This window comes from Salmo trutta, chromosome 18 (assembly GCF_901001165.1).
Source record: "Salmo trutta chromosome 18, fSalTru1.1, whole genome shotgun sequence".
In the NCBI taxonomy this organism is placed as follows: domain Eukaryota; kingdom Metazoa; phylum Chordata; class Actinopteri; order Salmoniformes; family Salmonidae; genus Salmo; species Salmo trutta.
In genome coordinates, this window is record NC_042974.1 from 50,444,225 (window position 1) to 50,470,708 (window position 26,484).

The 26,484-nt window shown below is 40.1% G+C and overlaps 2 protein-coding genes across 2 annotated transcripts; both read left to right on the forward strand.

Annotated features, from left to right (window-relative positions):
* Window positions 1–548: 548 nt before the first annotated feature.
* LOC115153458 (KIF1-binding protein homolog) lies at window positions 549–2,402 on the forward strand (the record flags this gene model as incomplete). Its single annotated transcript, XM_075074240.1, is given in 7 exon segments — window positions 549–659; window positions 910–989; window positions 1,083–1,266; window positions 1,413–1,506; window positions 1,626–1,738; window positions 1,824–2,205; window positions 2,208–2,402. Coding segments are annotated over 7 exon segments (1,062 nt in total), but the record flags the coding sequence as incomplete, so codon positions are not given.
* Window positions 2,403–9,135: 6,733 nt separating this feature from the next.
* On the forward strand, window positions 9,136–21,963 carry srgn (serglycin). Its single transcript, XM_029698919.1, has 3 exons — window positions 9,136–9,340; window positions 18,130–18,268; window positions 21,459–21,963. The coding sequence occupies exons 1-3, from the start codon at window positions 9,268–9,270 to the stop codon at window positions 21,667–21,669; spliced, it is 423 nt and encodes a 140-aa protein (XP_029554779.1). The 5' UTR covers window positions 9,136–9,267; the 3' UTR covers window positions 21,670–21,963.
* Window positions 21,964–26,484: the final 4,521 nt, after the last annotated feature.

Below are 26,484 nucleotides of genomic sequence, written 5' to 3' on the forward strand. Positions count from 1 at the left end.
TTATTTTTACTATTTTCTGCAAAACTATTGGCTACCAAAACTATGAAAAAACACATAAGGAATCATGTAGTAACCAAAAAAGTGTTTAACAATTCAAAATATATTTTAGATTTGACATTCTTCAAAGTAGCCACCGTTTGCCTTGATGAAAGCCTTGCACACTCTTGGCATTCTTTGCACACTCCATTGCTTTTCCAACAGTCTTGAAGGTATGGTGGTAGGGTATTTGTTTATTTATTTTTCAAGCAAACTATAAGGGAGTTGTACTCCAGTCTAGGAGGTGGTGGTAATGCAACATATTGGATGCCAACCGCCGTTTAACCTCATCGAAGAAGAAGACCGCTCTCGTTGACTTCTCAAACCCCAGCCTGGTCTGTTTGGTCTGCTTCGCAAGCGTTCCCGGAAGTGTTGCGATGTTGCGCCTCTGGGTTTAGAAACTCTGTGACTTAACGCTCATGCATGTTTTCTGTTGCAAAACACATGGCTACCGTGTGCCCTAATCTAATGAATATGACCCTACCCTAAATGTTGTGGACTGACATATATATATATATATATTTTATCAACTGGGTATTCTGTGGGCTGGTAGGGATGAAATTGAGAGAACCCAAGGATTTTTGGAAACTGCAGAAGCAATGTATATTTGTTACATGAAAGAGGTAGGCATGAGACTGTCTATGTGCAATTTGCCTGCCTATGCATAATTTGCCTACATTATCATTTTCTTTCTGGGAGAAGAACAAGCAGCAGCATCATCATCATCAGGCCTCATCATCTGTCATCTGGAAGTTCAGCTGTGGTGCATTCTATATGGTTTACTGTCCCGGCAGACTGAATCCTATGGCATCTGTTTAAATGTGACCTTGACAATTCAGACTGGATAATCTATTGTTTTATTTCACAACATAGGATGGGCAACCCCCAATGGACCTCACTGAGTTCTTTGTGGCAGAGGAAGATGCATTACCACAACAGGAGAGGATAAAGAGGTAGGGAAGTCATTATTGTGTGGAGTCTTTCATAAATGACAGAAAGAAGTGAAGTTGCTCTTTTAACTTTAACTTTTCACTCTCTTCGAACAGATTTCAAATGGCCTACACCCACACACTGTACTATCCTGCACAAATGTACAAGAACTTGGAGCTGTATGAGAAAGCTGGGGGCTACTGCCACAGTACTCTTCAGAGACAGCTGGAATTCAACCAGTTCATTCCTCTGGAATGGGCCATCAACGCTGCCACGTTATCGCAATATTACATCACCAAGGTAAATTATAAACTGTATGTAATCTCTTCATCAAGATTAATTACTTATCATTTCTTTACAGTGCGTAAATGACTTGATTTCTTTATAATGATATTTCTATAGATTAATCTAACACATCTTTCTCTTCCCACCACTTTGTCTGCCAGACCCTCTACATAGAGGGCAGGCACTGTCTATCTGCTGCCATTGTCATAGCAGGCCTAGCTGGAGAGGTCCCCTCAGAAGCCGCTGCCCAGGAGAGTAAGTTCTCACTCTAAAGTCATATACTCAGCCTTGACTGTATATGTTCATTCTGAAATGTTTGTATGTTGTCGATCATTCTGTACTCATTAACACACATCTCAAACCTTTGTGTTTAGATGAAGATGAGGCTGAGAAGTGAGACCAACTTAGACAGAAGAGAGACGAAATTGCAAGGTGTTGGATAAAATACTGTCTTAATTTGTTGCAAGATGCCAAGAAACTTCTCGAGGTAATTTAGACATCTTCAAACAATATGTAATTTTGTAGCTGATTAGCCTATATTGTGAGACAATATCTAATTTGTATGCCTGCTGGACAACATTGGAGAGCTAGAGGTGGATCGACAGGCAGAGCTGAGAGCGACGCAGCTACAAGAGGAGAAGGAGAAGGAGAGAGGAAGGAAGAATGCTGTTCTGTTTGGCTCCATTGACACCTTTGACTCCATCTGTGGTCTGGAGGAGAAGGTGAGTTGTGTCGTCCCCGTCAACTTTGAGGAGGCCCGCGCCATCTTTCTGGTTGGCCAGGCCTTGGTAAACCAAGCTAAGGAGTACTTTGAGATGGACGGCCGTGTCACAGATCACATTGAGATTCTGCAGGACCACAGCGCTCTCTTCAAGGCCCTGGCATTCTTTGAGGAGGACCTGGAGCGGTGCTGCAAAATGCACAAGCGGCGGGTGGACATGATGGAGCCCATCTGCAAGACCTGAACGCCCAGTACTACCTCCTCATCTGCCGCCAGCTGCATCTGCCCCTCAAGATCAACCGACTCAAGGCAAAGTTGGCCTCCTCTAACTGACTCTGAATGTGCCCTAAACTCCACACTACAAAGCCTGGTTAAACACCCCTATCATATATTAAATAGGTCATTCTCCTCAACCCCCATTTGATGATCTGCATTTCCTGATGACTAATTAAAAACACCTTTTAATAACTGAAAATAATTAGTTATATGCATGATGCCACATTCATTGCCTAATTTATTTGTTCTCCTGGCTGATTGAAAATAACTGTAATGTTGTATGGTTTGTAGATATGCAGATAAAAACAATATAATGGAAACATGAATTAACTGATGTGATATTTATTTTGAAAAGTATCTGTCTATTTCCAACTGACTACGGAAACCCTAAATAAACATAACGTGCAAATAACCTTTTCTTGCCTCTCAAAAGCTTTCATTGTTGGAAGTTATTTTGAACAAATCAAGTATGATTTATCACATGCCCCGAATACAACAGATGTAGACGTTACCATGAAATGCTTAAGAGCCCCTTTGCAACAATGCAGAGTTAAAAAGTAAAAATAGATTAGCAAAAAAAGGGAAATAGTAACATAATAAAATAATAACGAGGCTATATACAAAGAGTACCGATACCAAGTCAATATGGAGGGGTATAAGGCAATTGAGGTAATATGTACATGTAGGTAGGGGTAAAAGTGACTAGGCAATCAGGATAAATAATAAACAGTAGCAGCAGTGTGTGTGAAAGTGTGTGTTCTGTGTTGGAGTGTCAGTGTGGTGTGTGGGTAGAGTCCAGTGAGTGTACATAGTGCAAGAATGTCAGTGCAAATAGTCCCCAATTAGGTTGGTTATGACGATCTGTTTTTGTTCTTGTCCAGGAAGTGACAATTGTGTTTTTAATACAGTATCAAATCGTATCTATGTATTAAAGTTCCATGAAGATTTGTTGCTGCAACAGAACGGTCAGTGTGGCCCACGAAACTGAAGAGGGTGCTGTTACTCATCAAATGGCTTCTAGGTCATAAAATCCACAGGCAGATAATACAGTGGAAGTTATTTATTTCTCTAGCTACTTACTTATTTTAGTAGTTCTACAAGAACTTTACTTCATTGTCAGTACTATACTAATGAGAAACATGAATATATCCAATGCTCCCAGGCAAGTATAGCCGTAGATGTCTTACCCTATCATAACCCAAAATCTAAGATTATTCCAGTGTTTATGTTTTTGTAACAATTTGAGTGTTTGTAAACAAACAACATATATATTTAAAATGGTTTTCAAAGGTATTATGGATGTCCTTGCGTCCATAGCTGTCCTTGCGTCCATGAATTTGAGTGTGGTTACATTTCCTAAGCCCCATCCCTCAGTTTACCAAACAAAGTGGTAGGGTCAGGGTGTTAAAATAACAGATTGTGCCTTTCATTGGAAATTACCCTTATGATATGTGTATTAGCAGATGTGACTATGACTAGTATGTATCACTTCATCTTTTCCTCTGATAACCCCCCCCCTCCCCTTGTCATACACACACATCCTTAGCTCTCAATTACAAAGTAGTAGATGTTATGTTTAGATGAACAAGTCTTCACTGTGTCGATAGTTGAAAATAAAAACATCTGATAAGCTTCATCTATTGATCTATCTACTAGTTCCTCACAGACAAGTTACCAGGACGACATTTTGTTAGGCAGGTCATTACGCAATGTCAATCTATTGGTAATCAGTTTTTTTTTTATCCTAATCACTGGTCCGCTACAGGATACTGCAGAAACGTACCTTTATCTTAGTTCCCCTTTGAAAGGCTCACGAATGCTTGATGTATATGAATATTTATTTCATAAAGGAAACATTTTATTGTAACATTCACACAAACGTGTAATACATTTCTTAAATAAGAAAAGATTGCCATTGATAAATGGACCCTAAAACAGCTTAGACAGACTTAGATGTACATAATTGTAACTTTCATGTCCTGTGAGTAGTTAATTACAGACCTTTATTGTTTCAATTTTAAGAGGCATATATGTGTATCTGTGCCAAGATGTATTACCACTTCAGCTCTAAATATACTTTGAATGCAAAACCATCCGAATGTGAATTCTCTAGAGTGACACGTAAACAGAGCTGTGGATAGCATTTAGCTCGTCTTGGTATGACTTGGCTGTAAGATGAAACCTCAGCCTGACAATGACAGTGCAGTCTTCAAAACCCCAATGAAGAGGTATTTTCCTTTCTCTGTGTGTGCTAAAGAGAGATTACAGACCGCAATGACAGCTGACGAGCATGCTTGTTACTTTATAAACATTCTAAAATAGTAGCTAATACTTATTTTTATTAAAGCAAAAGCTGGTTTCGGTGGCAAGGTGGAGAATCATTATTTTTGTGGGTCAAAAATGTGAATTTAATATATTTTACTAAACAAACATGGTGTCCACAATAACAAACTAAAAGAAACAACAATATTATAATTGAAACATGCTTTCTCACTGCTCTAGAAAAATGACTGGTTTAAGACATTTAATTTACTAGGTCATCAAACTGCACATCAAACACTTCTGTTTTTGCTCACCTAGGGTATTTTACTCCCACTGATATTTGAGACAGACAGGCAGCAAATAATTTAGATGACTTCATTCACTGCAGTTTTAATGGTATTATCGTTAGTGTCACGACTTCCACCGAAGTCGGTCCCTCTCCTTGTTCGGGTGGTGTTCGGCGGTCGACGTCACCGACCTTCTAGCCATCACTGATCCCTTTTTCATTGGTTTTGTCTTGTCTTCCTTCAAACCTGGTTCCAATCCCATCAATTACATGTTGTGTATTTAACCCTCTGTTTCCCCTCATGTCCTTGTCGGAGATTGTTTATTGTAAGTGTTCGTGTACGTCTGTACTGGTGTGTATGTAACAGTATAGCTTCCGTCCCTCTCCTCGCCCCAACCTGGGCTTGAACCAGGGACCCTCTGCACACATCAACAACTGACACCCACGAAGCCGCGGCCCTTGCAGAGCAAGGGGAACAACTACTTCAGGTCTCAGAGCGAGTGACGTCACCCGATTGAAACGCTATTAGCGCGCACCACCGCTAGCTAACTAGCCATTTCACATTGGTTACATGTACTGGTGTGCGTCGGGTTATGTTTACCCATTGATTTTTATTATTATGTTTTCCGGTGGTTTTTTGTTGTTGTAATAAACTGCGCCGTTGGAAACAGTTATTTCTCTCCTGCGTCTGACTTCTCTGCCGCCAGTTAAACACCCCTTACAGTTAGGAACTTGTCTAAGCAGAAAATAAAATGTCTCAAATATCTACCTTTCTCCAGAAAATCTTCTGTTTGCGTAAGTGCTCAACACAATGGGATGGTTTCCCGCAGACACAGATTTAGCCTAGTCCTGGACAACTATTTTTTTGTTATGGATATTATCCATTGAGCTTGCTTTTTATTCCAGATGAGGATTGACCTGAAAAACAGCATGAGTACAAGTAACATAAGCAAACACTTGATTATCAGTCATAAAATGTATAGTGGTATTAGTAAAGTTAGTCCAATAGTTGAACTATCCCAAGAAATGTGTTTTCATGGGATATGTGGTTGAAGGGTAAAGTATAATGGAACCCTAATGAAAATTGAGGAGATTCCCACATCTGGATGAATGTAACCTTTATTCTGACAGCAGGTAGCAACAGGAAGATGGAGATAAATATGGAGCAGACATAAGGGGGTGGAAGACCAGACAGCATACTCAACACAAAGAGAGGATGAGGCATAATGGCACCTGCAGATGCATTTGACTAAAGACAGTTGAAACAGTTCAGGAGAGAGAGAGAGTCTGGATTATCAGATGACTGCTTAGAAGAAATTAGAGGATTCTCATGTAAAATAAAAACATATGAAATTTGGTTTCCAGTGCAATCTTTCCTGAAGAGGACAGTTTGGCAGAGCTTTATGTTTAGACCCATAAGAACAGTTGCAGTCAAATATATTGGCACCTTAGCACGATTCACTATTTTAAAATAAGTTGAAATTTAAAAACTTTGTCTTAACACATGTATTTGTTTGATTTACAACTGCACAGGACCAAGAAAACAAATCTAATCTGAAATTGAGATTGACATTTTATAAAGTTATGAGTTGCAGTAGTGGCGTTGGATGTCTCAATGAAGAGATTGAAATGTCATTTCCTGAGGAAAGGTAAAATGGCCCGATACACCCATATCCTGTACCATCTCACAGCTGTGCATCAGCTGAAAACAAGCGTTCATACACATCCACATGACCCTTTCAAAATTAGAATTTCAAGAGAACAATTAACATGAAAGAGATCAATCATCATACTTTACAGTACAGTGTAAAAAAAATCTAGCTGGTCCAGCTCAAGATCTTTTAGTAAGTAGTTCCACAGCCTTTTTGAGTTAACTAAACTTTTTGGAGGAGTGTTGCATAAACTTCACATGAGAGTAAAGGACTGTCTTGTTTAGCGAGCAGTACCGCTTCCTCCTGATTTGGCTCATACCAGGACCTCTGCCTCACAAACACATGTGACTGCCCCCCTGAAAGCGTCTTACCCAGTTGCGCAACCGAAAAGCTACCTATTTGGCAGCGCAAGTGGAGACACTTGAGGAGTGAGTTTCACAGATCCCCATCTGCTACATTCACCCCCCCAAACTCACTCAACAGCGCAACTGCAAACTTAATTAGTTAACTTAATTTTCCTAATTAAACTCAGATAGAGCACATTCAGCATTTTTCATTAATGTACTAATATTTTATATGACTTAAGGTGACCAAAATAGGTAAAGTGCTTAGATTGCTTGTCAGATGCATCTAATTCTAATATTCTCACCCTTGTGTATTTTGAGTATGGCTTGTAATGCACCAAGTTGTTTGGTGTTTTCCACAGTTTTACATTCCAGCAGTCATTTGTTTTTCCGACTCAAACCACATCCAAGATGGTGACTAACCACACTTCAACATTTCACTTGTTACCAATAACATCTGTAAAATATAGTATCCATACAGTCACTTACAACAATATACACTACCATTCAAAAGTTTGGTGTCACTTAGAAATGTCCTTGTTTTTGAAAGAAAAGCAAATTGTTTGTCCATTAAAATAACATAAAATTTATCCGAAATACAGTGTAGAAATTGTTAATGTTGTAAATGACTATTGTAGCTGGAAACTGCAGATTTTTTATGGAATACATAAGCGTACAGAGGCCCATTATCAGCAACCATCACTCCTGGTGTCCAATGGCACGTTGTGTTAGCTAATCCAAGTTGATCATTTTTAAAGGCTAATTGATCATTAGAAAACCCTTTTGCAACTATGTTAGCACAGCTGAAAACTGTTGTTCTGATTAAAGAAGCAATAAAACGGGCCTTCTTTAGACTAGTTGAGTATCTGGAGCATTGTGGGTTTGATTACAGGCTCAAAATGGCCATAAACAAAGACCTTTCTTCTGAAACTCATCAGTCTATTCTTGTTCTGAGAAATGAAGGCTATTCCATGCGAGAAATTGCCAAGAAACTGAAGATCTCGTACAACGCGGTGTACTACTCCCTTCACAGAAAGTGCAAACTGGCCCTAACCAGAATAGAAAGAGGAGTGGGAGGCCCCGGTGCACAACTGAGCAAGAGGACAAGTACATTAGAGTGTCTAGTTTGAGAAACAGATGCCTCACAAGTCCTCAACTGGCAGCGTCATTAAATAGTACCCACAAAACACCAGTCTCAATGACAACAGTGAAGAGGCGACTCTGGGATGCTGGCCTTCTAGGTAGAGTTGCAAAGAAAAAGCCATTTCTCAGACTGGCCAATAAAAATAAAATATTAATATGGGCAAAAGAACACAGACTCTGGACAGAGAAAGTTTGGAAAAAAGTTTCATGGTCAGACAAATCTAAGTTTGAGGTGTTCAGATCACAAAGAAGAACATTCGTGAGACACATAAAAAAAATGAAAAGATGCTGGAGGAGTTCTTGACGCCATCTGTCAAGCATGGTGGAGGCAATGTGATGGTCTGGGTGTGCTTTGGTGGTGGTAAAGTGGGAGATTTTACAGGGTAAAAGGGATATTGAAGAAGGAAGGCAATCACTCCATTTTGCAACGCCATACCCTGTGGACGTCGCTTATTTGGAGCCAATTTCCTCCTTCAACAGGACAATGACCCAAAGCACAGCTCCAAACTATGAAATAACTATTTAGGGAAGAAACAGTCAGCTGGTATTCTGTCTATAATGGAGTGGCCAGCACAGTTACCGGATCTCAACCCTATTGAGCTGTTGTGGGAGCAGCTTGACCATATGGTATGTAAGAAGTGCCCATCAAGCCAATCCAATTTGTGGGAGGTGTTTCAGGAAGTATGGGGTGAAATCTCTTCAGATTTCCTCAACAAATTGACAACTAGAATGCCAAAGGTCTGCAAGGCTGTAATAGCTGCAAATTGAGGATTCTTTGACTATAGCAAAGTTTGAAGGACACAATTATTATCTCAATTAAAAATCATTATTTATGACCTTGTCAACGTCTTGACTATATTTCCTATTCATTTTGCAACTCATTTCATGTATGTTTTCATGGAAAACAAGGACATTTCTGAGTGACTACTATGAATTAATCTATTGGATTATCTATTGGGTCAAAGAGAGAATTTTGATGATTCAAATTATGCTATGTGTCAACAGATTATGGTCTACTGCAGTTTTACAGTGGGACTACCAATTTTTATAGCCGTTGAATGTTCAGATATACTGTATTCATCATATTTATTAAGGCTATATCTACGTTATTAACTCAATGTGGTGAACGTCGGCATGCCAGATATGGAAGACAATAACTTTCCACTGCGGATGTTAAACTTCTTACGAAGACGTCTGGTTTCAGGAAATAATGACGCATATATGGGCAGGGTTTGGAGACATTCAACAGCACGATTAAGTGTATTTAAGAATATTCACACAGAGGTTATTCTTTAAAGGATATATTGACGTCTTCTCATTACAAAGGAAATAATGAAGGGACTACTGAATTTGAAGATCTGTCTGACACTGGCTGTTATTTTCTTTCTCGCAGATAACGGATTTGGTAAGTAGCCTATTCAAATAAATAATAGGCTATATCAAATGTTTGGATTAGCCACATGTTGGGTTCTACAGTATTTAACTGTTGAGAAAAGTAAGTAGGTGTAGTTACGGATTTGTAACAGTAACATTTATGTTGATTAATTCATGTTGAAAACGTATCTGAACTTCTGCTATCAATTTGATGTCTGCTTTTGGCACGCTTGACAAAATACCCTAGGTTGCTGACAAAATGTCACGAAACCGCGTCTGTGTATTTTGTTTAAATTTGTCTGTATTTTCTGTCTGAAGGACATCTTTTTCACTACCAGAATAAAGTATGAGTAAGAGTATTAAAACATTTGAAGAACCACAAATTAGAACAATGCACATGTTGCTTATAACTTTAATCTGCCATTTATAAAAGGGGTGGTTGCATAAGTGAATGTGTAATTTGATCGGAAACGCTTTATTTTAATGGGTCCTTATTACAGCGTAATTACATATGGAATTAAACTAACAATTATTGTAATTACTTGTAATAATTCATAGTTACACTGTAATAACAACATGTAACTGTTGGTAATTGCAGTCTGTAATTACAGAGGTATAACAATGAATGCATGTTACCATGCTTGTTACACATGTTAAAGTTTTGTGATAGCATCCCACCGCACCATATTGGTCAGTGCTATCCGGAATCCGTGGGTCATCCTTACCCTAACCTTAACCCCTACCCTAAACCGAACCATAACCCTTACGTAACCCTAACCCTTACCTTAACCATTTTAAATATCAACTTCAGTGGGGTAGGGACATCCCAAGGATCCCGGATAGCACGGACCGCATCATAATTCAGCTCATTGACATAATTGCAATAATTATGCTTACTTTCACCCCTGGTTATGGTTAAACTTGTGAAATAGTCAATCGTAATTGCCAAATTGTAAGCCTATTAAGCTTGGTTGAATAATGGTTTATAAATGCACTTAAAATGATCATAAGACAAACTCTTATTCCATCATGTAACCTTGCAAGGGTTTCACTGTTGAGGAGCATTATCACTTTTTAATGGAATGCATTGGTGCAATTATTTATTTATCCCAGGAATTAAGGCATCATGTCAAGATTTGCCTATCTGTGCAACACGCTCGAAATAAGAATGACCTCGAACATGTAGAACGTGTTGACACTGGCGTCATGTGACAGTGCGCAGAGAATATGGTCGAGTAGGTCAGTGTGCAAATGCCACTTTCAAAACAACTGGGAAATCTCCGGAACTCGGGAAAAAATTATCTCTGACTGGGAAAATAGTTTTGAAAGGTCATCCAACTTAGAATTCCAAGTCGGAAACTCTGGTATCTTTCCAGAACTCTGACTTTCCGACCTGACGTCATGATTTGATCTGTTTTTTCCGAGGTCCCAGGTGTCTTGTAAGCACCAAAAATCCAGACATGAAAGAAACAAAGTGTTGTAGGTCAAAAACATCAACATGAGAGAGAAAGTATAGTTTCCATGCAATTTATTTTGCTTTTTTGAACACATGAATTATGCTGAATGATTTAGCATAGGTAGTTAGCTTGCTAGCCTAATGTTAGCTAGCTAACTGTAACTAGCTAGCAAACGTTAGCTCATGTTTTTGTTTAACCTACCAACTAAGTTAGCTAGCTAGTTACCATCTAATATAGTTTTTTGGGGATTAGTTAGCATGCTAACCTTGACTAACTAGCTAGCTAACGCTGTCAATTATGCTATGGTCGCTACTTGCTAGCTAACTAGCTAGCTAACGTTAGCTTGGCTCGATGGTCTTATCTTCCCTGAACCTTGGGTATAGCGTGAGACACACCCAGCATGTTAGCTAGCTAGCTACTTGTGTCAACACACTATGAGTAACGTTGGTGCATTTTCAATGTAGCTAATAATTTAACACTAGATAATTTATCAGCACAGATAGAACAGTGAGACAGATATTTCACCGGATGTATAAATGTGTCGAGCATCCGGTTGGCGTATCCACTCACTACCAGTAGCCAGCAGTGCGAGAAGATTGATTTTGGCCGACATTCTGATCATTTTCTCATCGATGAAACATTTGATCTCCTACAGTTTTCTTTTTCCAAAACTAGAATCTGTAACAAACAGATTGGACTGCGTTTTGTAGACTTTACTCTTGCCAAAGTGTAAAAAATTGAGTTGTTTAGAATGAGTGCAAGGGTGAATCGAATTATTGCACACGCGCACTTCACAGAGTAGGCGTTCCCTAACGGAAATATGCAAATAAATGCTAGAATGCGCCAATAGGTTCTCACTAGCTTGTGCTTGTTCTGCCCCCTATGATTAATATGCTCCAATTGGAAACGACAGGCTCTGATCTATCTTGGGTTAGTTAAACAAATCTTTGTTATTAGGGTTAGCAAGCACTAATATGGCTAGTGGGATATCACAACAAACTAGCTAGGTAGTTAGGTAGGCCAAGCTATGCCTAAATCATAGAAATCATTATGAAGATAACCAGAGGTAATGGTGTCTATGCTAAATTGTCATATATATTCTTCTTTTCTACCACAGATACCTACAATTGATTTTTTATTTATTTTATTTCACCTTTATTTAACCAGGTAGGCGAGTTGAGAACAAGTTCTCATTTACAACTGCGACCTGGCCAAGATAAAGCAAAGCAGTTCGACACATACAACAACACAGCGTTACGCATGGAATAAACAAACATACAGTCAATAATACAGTAGAGAAAAAAAGTATATATACAGTGTGCAAATGAGGTAAGATAAGGGAGGTAAGGCAATAAAATAGGCCATAGTGGCGAGGTAATTACGATATAGCAATTAAACACTGGAGTGATAGATGTGCAGAAGATGAATGTGCAAGTAGAGATACTGGGGTGCAAAGGAGCAAAATAAATAAATACAGTACGGGGATGAGGTAGTTGGATGGGCTATTTACAGATTGGCTATGTACAGGTGCAATGATCCGTGAGCTGCTCTGACTACTGGTGCTTGAAGTTAGTGAGGGAGATAAGAGTCTCCAGCTTCAGCAATTTTTGCAGTTCGCTCCAGTCATTGGCAGCAGAGAACTGGACTATAAGGTCTCTGTTTACAATAAATAAACAGATGAAGACAAAGACAGTTGTCAGTTTCCATTTTGTAATGTTAAAAAGGGAAGAAAGAGACAATCCTGTTTTTCTAAATTATCTGTCTAGGCCAGTGTTTCCCAACTCCAGTCCTCGAGTACCCCCAACAGTATTTACATTTTTATTGAAGCCCCGGACAAACACCTGATTCAACTTTTCAACTAATCATCAAGTCCTCTACCTCCCTTATCCTACCTCAGTTGCACACACTGTATATAGATTTTTCTATTGTATTATTGACTGTTTGTGTATTCCATGTGCAACTCTGTGTTGTTTGTGTTGCACTGCTTTGCTTTATCTTGGCCAGGTCGCAGTTGTAAATGAGAACTTGTTCTCAACTAGCCTACCTGGTTAAACAAAGGTGAAATAATATAGATATATTTTTAAATTAGTTGAATAAGGTGTGTTTGTTTGGAGCTACAACAAACATGTGTAGTGTTGGGGACACTCCAGAACTGTAGTTGGGAAACAATGATCTATGCTACTCACCATACTGTAGGCTACAGATTTATGTTATTGAGTAGGCCTATATCTTTGTTTCGTCTAATTAATAAATGTATTAACAATAAAAAAAATCCTTATTATTATTATTTACCAGTTGAGGTACACCAAACCATTTTTTATGTACTCAGAGGACCGTTATTACCATGTTTTAACCACTCCAATACAAATGGCAGATTATCAGATACTCAACAAGATTTAATTATTACTGACACAGGACCCAAGTGGTAAATATATTATCTATAATGTATTGTCCATGTAAAAAAAAAATGTCTGATTAGGTATAAGGGCCTCCAATTGTTTAAATGGACTGGATCTTTATAAGACAAGTACTGGAAACAATAGAACACTATGAAAAATCTGGGAACCAGGCCTGGTATTCATAGCTGACTGAAAAGGCTTTTGATAAAGTATGACTGGAATTTATGTATAAATGCCTGGAATATTTCAATTTAGGAGAATCTCTTATACAAGGGGTTAATAAAAACTGTCAAGAGGAGTAAAACAAGGTTGCCCACTATCAGCATATCTATTTAATATGGCCATCGAAATGTTAGATGATTAAAATCAGATCCAACAATAATATCAAGGGCCTGGAAATCCAGGTCTTAAAAACAAAGGTGTCATTGTACGCTAAAGATTCATATTTTCTTTTAAATCCACAAATTGGATCCCTCCTCAGCCTCATAAATAATCTAGATACTTTTTCTAACGTCTCTGGATTCCAACCAAATGTATGATATGTTTACAATATTAAGTATTGAATCACAAAAAATTACAACTTTTACATTACCGTGTAGTTTACCGATAAAATGGTCTGACGGTGAAGTGGACATCCTCGGTATTCATATCCCGAAAAAAAGAAATGATCTCATAACAATACATTTTAATAGAAAGTTTGTAAAAACAGATAAGATCGTGCAACCGTAGAATGGAAAATACCTGTCTATTTGTTGAAAAATCACCCTGATTAACTCTAGTCATATCCCAGTTTACCTATTTGCTTATGGCCTTGCCTACACCTAGTGACTTGTTTTTTTAAATGATATGTGCAAGAAATATTCAATTTTATTAGGAATGGCAAGCCAGACAAAATTAAACGGGCCTATTTATATAATGAATATGTCACGACTTCCGCCGAAGTCGGTCCCTCTCCTTGTTCGGACGCCGTTCGGCGGTCGACGTCGCCGGCTTTCTAGCCACCGCCGATCCACTTTTCATTTTCCATTTGTTCTGTCTTTGTCTTATCACACCTGGCTTCACTCACCAATCACTTGTTTATTATTTAACCCTCTGTTCCCCATGTTGTATTTGTGAGTGATTGTTATTTTGTTACGTGGATTATTGTCAGGCGTTGCACTTTTGTTTTAGACCGTGTTTTTGGCACTTGTATGTGTTATGCGCTGTCATTTGGTAACCGGTATTAAAGTGCGTCTGTTTATATTACTCCGCTCTCCTGCACTTGACTTCGCCTCCCATATACACGCATTACAGAATATGAAATCAGAGGGTAGAAATTATTACATATAAAAAAATTGACCTCTAACTAAAGGCAACAGTCATTCTGGTCGCAGGTTCAGGAATGGTTGAAGAATTGCAACATTTACTTGGAGCTAACTCTGCAAATAGCACTGCTGGGTTAAAAAGTCATAGTCAAGGGCCTCCCAAGTGGCCCAGCAATCTAAGACACTGCGTCACTACAGATCCTGGTTCGATCCCAGGCTGTGTCATGGCCGACCAGGAGACCCATGAGGCGGCGCACAATTGGCCCAGCGTCGTCCAGGTTAAGTGAGGGTTTGGCCGGCCAGGTTGTCCGTTTGTTTGTAGGTATTTTCACTTGGTAATTAGTAATAAGTCATTAAATACAACATTGAGTGGCGATTTTGAAGAGTGCGCATTCATGGGTTGGTAATTATAGCCTAGTGATCCTCCAACCTTTGTAATCTCTGACTCCCAGTGCATCTGTCCAAAAGAGATTACAGCCTTGGGACAGTTATTACTGAATCAGATGCAGCTGAGAAGAAACTTAACACTAAATTGGTGAATTTAGTGGAAACTTGCCCATTTGTAACAGGCATTTGTTGTTACACATCTGTAATTACAGACTCCAATTACCACCAGTTACATGTTATAACAGTGTAACTATGAGTTATGACAATTAACTACAATACTTGTTACAGTGTAATTACACTGTAATAAGGACCCCTTATTAAAATGAATTTGTACCTTTTCGGTTTAAAAATCCAAATAAGTTGACCTATATCAATTGTCGAATGCAGTAATGGTCCTGTCCAACAAAGACTTAAGCTGTAGGCTACCTATTATTTGTATTTTTTCAAAAGCAATAATTTACTCACAGATTGCAAGAACAAGTATCCTGGCAAGAAATGGGCAAGCGTCTCAGAGCAGGAGTGCTGATCAGGTCCCCTCTGTCCACTGTGGTCTTAAAGGCAAAACTGATCCCTAATCAGAACTCCTAGTCTGCTTGGTACATAAGGCCCCAGAAGAGTTTAGATAGAGCACGTGTAAAAATCATTCCACTAAGGGTTTTCGCTCCACGCTTGTACTTGATTGATGAATTAAGGTCACTAATTAGTAAGGAACTCCCCTCATCTGGTTGTCTATAGGTCTTAATTGAAAGGAAAAAACAAAAACCCGCAGACACTCGTCCCTCCGTGGAATGAGTTTGACACCCCTGCCCTTAACCTTTTCAGGCCTATTGATTATGCACAGGCTGCAGGCATTATAATCAGCATCCAGATGTGTAGAAATGAATAACCATAGTGTATGTAGATGACAATACCCTTTCAAGCACAACTACAACTTGATGGCTCACAATAATCACTTCAATCAAGTTCCTTTAGGTTAACACTATAAAGCAAGTCACTGTGTCCTGTTACTTTGGTTCTAGACAAATATTTACAAATTTCTTGCTACAATAGCAGAGACAATGGTTATAAGCATGTACAGGTAACTGCCAAAATAGAAGAAACACCAACATTGTAATGAATACTCAGGGAGAAAAAGGTGTAGATTCACACGCAGAGCATGGCAGATGTTTATTAAGCCTTCGCAGAAGGCAGGAATCATGGTCACAGGCAGGCAATGGTCAAACACAGGTAGGCAGTCAAAAACAAGCAATACCTCACAACCATACAAACAGAAAGAACTGAACTAAATAGGGAGCTGATGAGACCAGGTGAGAAACGAACACAGGTGAAATCAATGAACAAAAATGAAAGACAGGGCTACGTTCCAGAACACAAAGAAACAGGGCTTACGTTCCAGAACACAAAGAAACAGGGCTACGTTCCAGAACACAAAGAAACAGGGCTACGTTCCAGAACACAAAGAAACAGGGCTACGTTCCAGAACACAAAGAAACAGGGCTACATTCAAGAACACAACGAAACAGGGCTACGTTCAAGAACACAAAGAAAAAGAACACAAGTTTGACTAAGAAAAGAAAAGCAGAAACTTACAAACATAGTGTCTTAATAAGGTGTTGGGCCACCACGAGCCGCCAGAACAGCTTCAATGCGCCTTGGCATAGATTCTACAAGTGTCTGGAACTCTATTGGGGGGATGCGACTCCATTCTTACACAAGAAATTCCATCATTTGGTGTTTTGTTGATGGTGGTGGAAAATGCAGTCTCAGGTGCCACTCCAGAATCTCCCATACGTTTTCAATTGAGTTGTGATCTGGTCACTGAGACACACACACACACACACACACACACACACACACACACACACACACACACACACACACACACACACACACACACACACACACACACACACACACACACACGCACACCATTTAAACACTCAATGCTCCTTTGAGACCCCTATTTGCTTATTTGCTTATTTCAAAGTCATTGATATCTCTTCTAACCATGGTAGGCAAAATAATGGGCAACTGGACATCTTTATGCAAGACCCTAAGCATGATGGGATTGTGGTGCCAGGACAACATTCTCTCCCTCAACGTGATCAAGACAAAGGAGATGATTGTGGACTACAGGAAAAGGAGGATCGAGCACGCCCCCATTCTCATCGACAGGGCTGTAGCGGAGCAGCTTGAGAGCTTCAAGTTCCTTGGTATCCACATCATCAACAAACTAACATGGTCCAAGCACACCAAGACAGTCGTGAAGAGGGCACGACAAAATCTATTCCCCCTCAGGAGACTGAAAAGATTTGGCATGGGTCCTCGGATCCTCAAAAGGTTCTACAGCTGCACCATTGAAAGCATCCTGACGGGTTGCATCACTGCCTGGTATGGCAACTGCTCGGCCTCCGACCCCAAGGCACTACAGAGGGTAGGGCGTACGGCCCAGTACATCACTTGGGCCAAGCTTCCTGCCATCCAGGACCTCTATACCAGCCAGGCGGTGTCAGAGGAAGGCCCTAAAAATTGTCAAAGACTCCAGCCACCCTAGTCATAGACAGTTCTCTCTGTTACCGCACGGCAAGTGGTACTGGAGCGCCAAGTCTAGGTCCAAAATGCTTCTAAACAGCTTCTACCCCCAAGCCATAAGACTCCTGAATATGTAATCAAATGGCTACCAAGACTATTTGCATTGCCCCCCCCCCCACCCATTTTTCACTGCTGCTACTCTCTGTTATTATCTATGCATAGTCACTTTAATAACTCTACCTACATTTACATTTTACCTCAATTACCTCGACTAACCGGTGCACCCGCACACTGACTTTACCGGTTCCCCCTGTATATAGCCTCGTTATTGTTATTTTACTGCTGCTCTTAAATTATTTGTTACTTTTATTTATTTTTTGTAGGTATTTTTCTTATAACTGCATTGTTGGTTAAGAGCTTGTAAGTAAGCATTTCACTGTAAGGTATACCTGTTGTATTCAGCGCCTAGGTAAGTAAGCATTTCACTGTAAGGTCTACACCTGTTGCATTCGGCGCATGTGACAAATGCATCAAATAACATCACATTTAATTTTATTTGATGTTACTCAGGAACCACACCTGGAAGCACCTGCTTTCAATATACTTTATATCCCTCATTTACTCAGTTTCCTTTATTTTGGCAGTAACCTGCATTTCATATTCAATAGGAATATTGTCCATGAAGATTCTCTGTCACAAATGAGTTATGTTTATATATTGTTATTCCCTTATGAAACACAGGTGCTCCAGCAAAAGGTAGATATATGTGGGTTAAGTGCAGGCCAGACACCAAGAATCCCAACTGTGAGACACAGAGGGGTCCCTGGATGGACTTGCCTGGGCCTCCTGACAGACTCCCTCCATTTGCAGTAAAGGATATGTAAGTATACGTCATCGCAAATGTATTTATCAGGAGACCAAAGCTTGATGGGCTATTGAATTTCAGAATTGAACATAATGTGACAGAATTGTCCTGACTAAGTTAGCTTCTTTGCTCCATTGTTTTTGATGAGATATGTCCCCATAAAGGTTTGCAATCATAGACTTGATCAATAACATTTCAGAATTTTCAAGAATCATTATACAATTTCCTGTAGTAGGAAATGTTTTTTAATGACAGAATCAGTCTGGTAGTTGCGTACTGTGATTTGAATGGCCTCATATTATTTCTCATTCCGAGAGTGATGGTAGCATACAAGAAGTAAGCACTTTATTGACTTACTACTATGAGTTTAAACTACACTCTATGGTTGTAGATTATCCTGCTGAAAGTTGAGTGTTTAAACTACAAGCCATATGAATTAGGTGATCTAATTATACATGGGTGAAGGAGCACCCAAGCATTAATATCTGCATTCATTATATTACAGCAGACAGAAGAGAACAATATGTACTCAGCTCTGTTAAACGTTTTCACTATTGAGGAAGCTAGACATTTGCTATCATATGGCCATTTGCTATCATATGGCCTAAGACACCGCTTCCCCTTTAGTGGTTTAAGTCCTCAGCAAGACATTGTATCAGTTAGAAAACATCAGGACCCAAAAGGGTTGGATCTCACGAAACCCTCTTCCCTATACTGTAGGTCGCACAGAAAGGGCTTATCATTATAAATTCACTCTAAGCATGTTAAAAAAAACATTGGCAAAAAGTCAGGAAATACTGTTTAATTATAAATGTTGTGTACTACGGTTGTTAAAAGTGCCATGCAAACAGAAGCATCGGTAAGTTTACTAATACGTAATATCTGTACTTTACTATTTATATTTTTGACAACTTTTACTTCACTACATTCCTAAAGAAAATAATGTACTTTTTACTCCATACATTTTCCCTGACAACCAAAAGTATTCATTACATTTGGAATGCTTAGCAGGACAGGAAAATGGTCAAATTCACACAGTTATCAAGAGAACAACCCTGGTCATCCCTACTGCCTCTGATCTGAAAGACTCACTAAACACATGCTTCGTTTGTAAATAATGTCTGAGTGTTGGAACATGCCCCGGGCTATCCATAAATTAAAATAAACAAGAACATTTTGCCATCTGGTTTGCTTAAAATAAGGAATTTGAAATTATTTATACTTAAGTATATTTTAGCAATTACATTTACTTTTGATACTTACGTATATTTCAAACCAAATAGTTTTAGACTTTTACTCAAGTAGTATTTTACTAGGTGACATTCACTTTTACTTGAGTCATTTTCTATTAAGGTGTGACGCTCGTCGTAATGAGTAGACCAAGGGGCAGCGTGGAAAGTGCTCATATTTATATTTATTGTAACTCTGAACACTCAAACAAGTGCAGGCTTACTGAGCTGTACAAAAACAAGATCCCACACTGAAGGAGGGAAAAGGGGCTGCCTAAGTATGATTCCCAATCAGAGACAACGATAGACAGCTGCCTCTGATTGGAAACCATACTAGGCCAATCAAAGGGGAAAAAACATCCCTACAGGCTCCGGGCCATGGATTATCACTGGAGGCTTCGTGCCATGGATCATCCCTACAGGCTCCGGGCCATGGATCATCCCTACAGGCTTCTTGCCATGGATTATCACTTGAGGCTCCGGGCCATGGATTATCACTGGAGGCTTCGTGCCATGGATCATCCCTACAGGCTCCGGGCCATGGATCATCACTGGAGGCTTCTTACATGGAGCCGGAACAGGTCTCACTGTTCTTACTTTAGCCCGGCAAGTGCGGGGCGTGGCACAGGACGAACTGGGCTGTGCAGGCGCACTGGCGACACAGTGCGTAGAGCTGGCGCAGGATATCCTGGACCGAAGAGACGCACCGGAGACCAGGAACGCTGAGCCGGCACAATCCTTCCTGGCTGGATGCCAACTCTAGCACGGCAACTGCGGGGTGCAGGCACAGAGCGCATCGGGCTGTGAATGTGCACTGGCGACACCGTGCGAATCACCGCATAACACGGTGCCTGACCAGTCCTACTTTCCCCACGGTAAGCACGGGGAGTTGGCTCAGGTCTCCACCCTGACTCTGCCAATCTCACCGTGTGCCACCCCCCACAATTTTTTGGGGGGGGTGCCTCTCGTGCTTCCGTCGTTGCCGTGCTAGTTCCTCATAACGTTGCTGTTCCTCCCTCGCTGTCTCCACCTGCTTCCATGGCAGGGTCTTGTCCCCTGCCATTACCTCCTCCCAGGTCCAGGACGTCCTCCACTCTTTCCTCTCCCGGGCCCAGGATCCCTGCTCCTCCTGGGCACACTGCTTGGTCCTTTTGTGGTGGGATCTTCTGTGATGCTCGTCGTAATGAGTAGACCAAGGTGCAGCGTGGAAAGTGCTCATATTTATAGTAACTCTGAACACTCAAACAAAATAACAACCCAAGGAAAAACTAACGTCACGTTCTGCAGGCTTACTGAGCTGTACAAAAACAAGATCCCACACTGAAGGAGGGAAAAAGGGCTGCCTAAGTATGATTCCCAATGAGAGACAACGATAGACAGCTGCCTCTGATTGGAAACCATACTAGGCCAATCAAAGAAAAAAACAACATAGAAATTTGACACATAGAATGCCCACCCCATGTCATACCCTGACCTAACCAAACAGAGAAAAACGGCTCTCTCAGGTCAGGGCGTGACATGAGGTATCTTTACTTTTACTCAAGTATGACAATTGGGTACTTTTTCCACCACTGTTACTATGTAACAAATCCAATGTAGTGACTGGAGTAATAAGTGTTTCTTCACAGGTATTTGAGCAACTTTTTAATGTTTTACAACAGATTCATCTAAATGTGTTTATTTTCTAATTTACTTAGTTGATAATGTAAGCAAAGGAACACTATTTCAACAATATATTCTCTTCATAGAACGGTTTTAGAGTTATCACTCAGCCTTTCTTGTTAATCACTTTGTGAAATATTGTTGATTCAATGCACAATTCAACTGAATACGACTTAAGGCTCCCACACAAAGGAAGCAGGGATGATGGGAGTTTAGAGACGCCCCAGCCTGTGCTGTTGTGAAAAATCACAGGAAGAGCTCAGAGGATGTAGACTGTAATGACTAATGGTCCTGTGCTTTTGTTTTTCTTCCAGAGTGCTGGAAGAGGGTGGCTCTGAGCTAGAGCAGTCAGGCGAGGGTTCTGACACTGGAATCCTCTTCACTGAGCAGGGCTCTGGCAACCAGTTGGCCAGTGCAGATGTGGACGGGATTGACTACTCTGACTTTGTTTACCCACAGAAAAGGACCATGGATCAGGCTCTGCCTCCTGCTCGGGAATTGAAAGAGGATCACCTGATCCTGTAGCCTGCCAGAATGCAAAATATTGAAATGTTGATGTTAATCTGGTTGTGTAAAATGAATTGGCTCTTGCAACCTCTCAAGATTACAGTAGCACATGCTTTTTGACCCAGTTATTGATGCTTGGCTGTGTAAGATTGTATTTAATCTGATTTAGGTAACTGAAGTGTAGTTATTTTCCCATGGAACCAAAGAGATTAAATTAGTCTTCCGTGTGGTTTTTTCTGTATTTTTATTATTATTTGTAATACCAGCCAAGAATGTTAATAATTAGATTATTAAACACGACTTTCAAGGGTATATCGTGCTTTTATTGTTTTACATTTTAGTCATTTAGCAGACGCTCTTATCCAGAGCGACTTACAGTAGTGAGTGCATATATTTGTTTACATTTTAGTACTGGGCTCCTGTGGGAATCAAACCCACAACCCTGGCATTGCAAGCACCAGGGTCTACCAACTGAGCCACAATTAAAACTATAAGATATATTGTGAAACACTCCATTTTCAAATATACTTTATTCAGAATTTCCACGATGGTCACAATCTAACATGACAATTTAAACGATTAAATAAACATATGTTTTAATCATCCAATGATTTATAACTCAAATACTGTTTTAGAGAGGATATGAGCTCCCTATGCTTCTGTAGCGGACATGAGTCGGGCTCATGGTCTCGTGATGAGGTAGCCCTGCCTGTGACTTCAGAATCAGTCACGCTCAACACCACATGGTATTCCCTGTTAGTCTAATGGTCAATACATTGGTTTCTCCTGTGGGAGACCATGGTTCAGATCCAGTGGCAATGGGTGCCGTTTAAGATGAGGGAGGATGATTATTTTTCTTATGAGCATGGCCTTATTTCAATTACAGCATATTGGATGACTGACATTCATATTCCATTCACCCAGCTCAAAGTAACATCGATAGGTTTAGGCTACTACATGATACTCAAATTTTCTCTACACCCATCAGGAGGATGCTACAACATAGCCTATGAATTAATGTTTTTAATGTAGGTGCACACAGGTCGAGAGACAAATTTGAGGTGACAGACAGTGACACACTGCCTTGCATACACTTGCCTGCATCTTGCTGATCTAGGGCTTAATCATTAGTCCGACATTTGCAAACAAGAATTTCTATTTGCAAAATTAGGATTGTTTATGCCCGTTTCGTTCTGTTTGCTCCTGTCTAAGAAAAGTTTTCAACAGAATCGACAGAATGAATACACCCCTCATCACACTTAAACACAGTTCACTTTCATAGCAGCCACGTTGTATTCCTTCTCGCATCTACACACTCTCCTGCTCTCACCTTTTCCCTTTGCTTGTGGACTTCAATGCACAATACATCAGCTGTCTGTGACCAGGTGAAAAAACCTTTCCAAGCCAAACCATATCATAACCGCTGACTGCTACACACAGTCTACATCGTTGTCACCATATTAGCTAAAGTAACATAATAGTAAAGTCAACATAGCCAATAGAACTAATGTGTTCGTAACCCTGCTAATCATGGGGCAGCAGGTAGCCTAGTGGTTAGAGTGTTGGGCCAGTAACAGAAAGATTGCTAGATTGAATCCCCGAGCTAACAAGGTAAAAATCTGTTGTTCTGCCCCTGAACAAAGCAGTTAACCCACTGTTTCTAGGCCATCATTGTAAATAAGAACTTGTTCTTAACTGACTTGCCTAGTTAAATAAAGGTTAAAAAGAATTAAATCATGCAGTACAGTGTATAGTCAGTAAGCAGTTTACACCGGTGGGCCCAGTGGCAATAATTTACACCGGTGGGCCCAGCAATTACACCGGTGGGCCCAGTGGCAATAAATTAGGACAAAATGTCAGTTCATGCTGCAAGAGCTCTGATAGGTTGGAGGACGTCCTTGGGAAGTTGTCATAATTACTGTGTAAGTCTATGGAAGGGGGTGAGAACCATGAGCCTCCTAGGTTTTGTATTGAAGTCAATGTACCCAGAGGAGGACGGAAGCTAGCTAGCTGTCCTCCGGCTACACCATGGTGCTACCCTACAGAGTGCTGTTAAAGATACTGTAGACCTTCATTGCATAATAGTGTGTTTCGCTCAATTACTTGATGATGTGAATATATTTAGTATAGTTTTATCTGAAAAGGATAGCTTTTAAATGTTTCACTATTTAAACTTTTAAGAAATTCACTGAGGATGGTCCTCCCCCTCCACTGTTCAGATCCCCACATGACACTTCCACCACACTGGATCATTTCCTGAACTGCCCATAGTCTGGTATCGCACCCTTGCGTTGAATATTTCCCTGAGCTTCGTCTGTAGAGTTTCTCATGACTTAGAAAACCTCTGTTACAAAATATATTAGCCTGTCATGAGTTAGTAAGTGGCAAACGCACTTGCCTCTCTTTAGCGAAACCTTCCAGATGAGAATGCAGGATAGACTGTATTGTTCCTTTTAGTACACACATAGTAGTGCACAGGTTTTTGTATCTTTAGCTTCAAGCTATAATGTTGATCTCACAGACTGTCAGTCTTTGCATTCATAGATCCATCTTTGAATTTGAGAGTGGTTACATTTCTCCAGGCTGAATAACGAATTAAGGATTGTGCATTTAAAGGTGCAAGCCCACTCCACCTATTCATATGACTTTAGGTCACATGATAGCTCATGGATTTTAAAGTGTGATGTTGCAACAAGAGGATTTACAGTACACATTTCTCTGCCAAAATAAAAGTTTACTGAGTAACGCTGGATGGTCACACAGTGCTATATGTATCAAAGTGAATAGGCATAATCTAAACCTCTTCGAAAGAAAGTTACTGTAAACAATAGAGATATTGCCAAAACCTTCAGAAATGTATTGTCATCCGCAAACAGTGCGTGTTCATTTACATATTAATGTTCTTGAATGCTCCTTTCCAGGTGAAAGCGATTTTTAGCCTATGCAAGCTGCTTTGTTATTATTATTTTCAAACTCAGGTGACACTTCGAAAAGAAATCTCATTCTCAATGTGATAACCTGTCTAAATAAAGAATTTATAATTTTTGTTATACATCTGCTACCTTCACTTTTTCAAATCAAATCAAATGTTATTTATCACATGTAGCGAATACAACAGGTGTAGACTTTACCGTGAAGTGCTTACTTACAAGCCTGTTCCCAACAATGCAAAGTTAAAAAGTGGGAAACATTTGCTAAAAATAAATAGTAACACAATAAAATATTGAGAATATACACAAGGAGTACCGGTACCGAGTCAATGTACAGGAGTACGAGGTAGAGGTAATTGAGGTAATGTGTACATTTAGGTATGTGTAAAAGTGACTAGGCAATCAGGATAGATAACAAACAGACTAGCAGCAGCGTATGAAAGAGTGTGAAAGTGTGTGTGTGTGCATTGTGTGTGTGAGCGTATGTGTGTGTTGGAGTGTCAGTGTAGTATCTGTGAATGTGGGTGGAGTCCAGTGAGTGTTCATAAAGCCGGTGCAAGATAGTCAGTGCAAATTAAAAGGGGTCAATGCAAATAGTCAGGGTAGCCATTTGATTAACTGTTCCGCAGTCTTATGGCTTGGGGGTAGAAGCTGTTTGGGAGCCTTTTGGACCCAGACTTGCGTTCCAGTACCGCTTACTGTGCGGTAGCAGAGAGAACAGTCTATGACTTGGGTGGCTGGAGTCTCTGACAATTTTTAGGGCCTTCCTCTGATACAGCCTGGTATAGAGGTCTTCGATGGCAGGGAGCTCAGCCCCAGTGATGTACTGGGCCATACGCACTACCATCTGTAGCGTCTTACGGTCGGATGCCAATCAGTTGCCATACTAAACGGTGACACAGCTAGTTAAAAACTTTTTAGGGATTTGTGTCCCTTCCACGGGACGGTTGAGTTAACGTAGGCTAATGCGATTAGCATGAGGTTGTGAGTAACAAGAACATTTCCCAGGCCATAGACATATCTGATATTGGCAGAAAGCTTAAATTATTGTTAATCAATCTGCACTGTCCCATTTACAGTAGCTATTACAGTGAAATAATACCATGCTAATTGTTTGAGGAGAGTGCACAATTTTGAACATAAAGTTATTAATAAACAATTTAGGCACATTTGGGCAGCCTTGACACAAAACTTTGAACAGAAATCCAATGATTCATTGGATCAGTCTAAAACGTAGCACATACACTGCTGCCATCTAGTGGCCAAAATCTATATTGCACCTGGGCTGGAATAATAAATTTTTGCCTTTCTCTTGCATTTCAAAGATGGTACAAAAAAATACAAAAGAACGGTTGTTTTTTTCTTCGTATTATCTTTTCCCAGATCTATTGTGTTATATTCTCCTACATTCCTTTCACAGTTCCACAAACTTCAAAGTGTTTCCTTTGAAATGGTACCAAGAATATGCATATCCTTGATTCAGGGCCTGAGCTACAGGCAGTTAGATTAGGGTATGTCATTTTAGGTGACTTTTTTTTTTTAAAAGGGGCTGATCCTTAAGAGGATTATTTTAAGATGCTGTCAATGTTGCAGCTGTAGAACATTTTGAGGACCCATGCCAAATCTTTTCAGCCTCCTGAGGGGGAAGAGGTGTTGTCGTGCCCTTTTCATGACTGTGTTGGTGTGTTTGGACCATGATAGATCCTTAGTGTTGTGGACACCGAGGAACTTGTAGCTCTTGACCCGCTCCACTACAGCCCCGTCGATGTGAACGGGGGCGTGCTCGGCCCTCCGTTTCCTGTAGTCCACGATCAGCTGCTTTGTTTTGCTGACATTGAGGGAGAGGTTGTTGTCCTGGTCCTGAGCAAAAAAAATGACATGACTAGACATGGGACTTTTATTT

Bases quoted from the DNA above. Each gene is read 5' to 3' on its own strand.
- srgn (XM_029698919.1), top strand. From the start codon at position 9,268: ATGAAGGGACTACTGAATTTGAAGATCTGTCTGACACTGGCTGTTATT. The intron at 9,341-18,129 runs GTAAGTAGCCTA...TATGAAACACAG, and splicing joins TCTCGCAGATAACGGATTTG to GTGCTCCAGCAAAAGGTAGA. The intron at 18,269-21,458 runs GTAAGTATACGT...TTTTTCTTCCAG, and splicing joins CCATTTGCAGTAAAGGATAT to AGTGCTGGAAGAGGGTGGCT.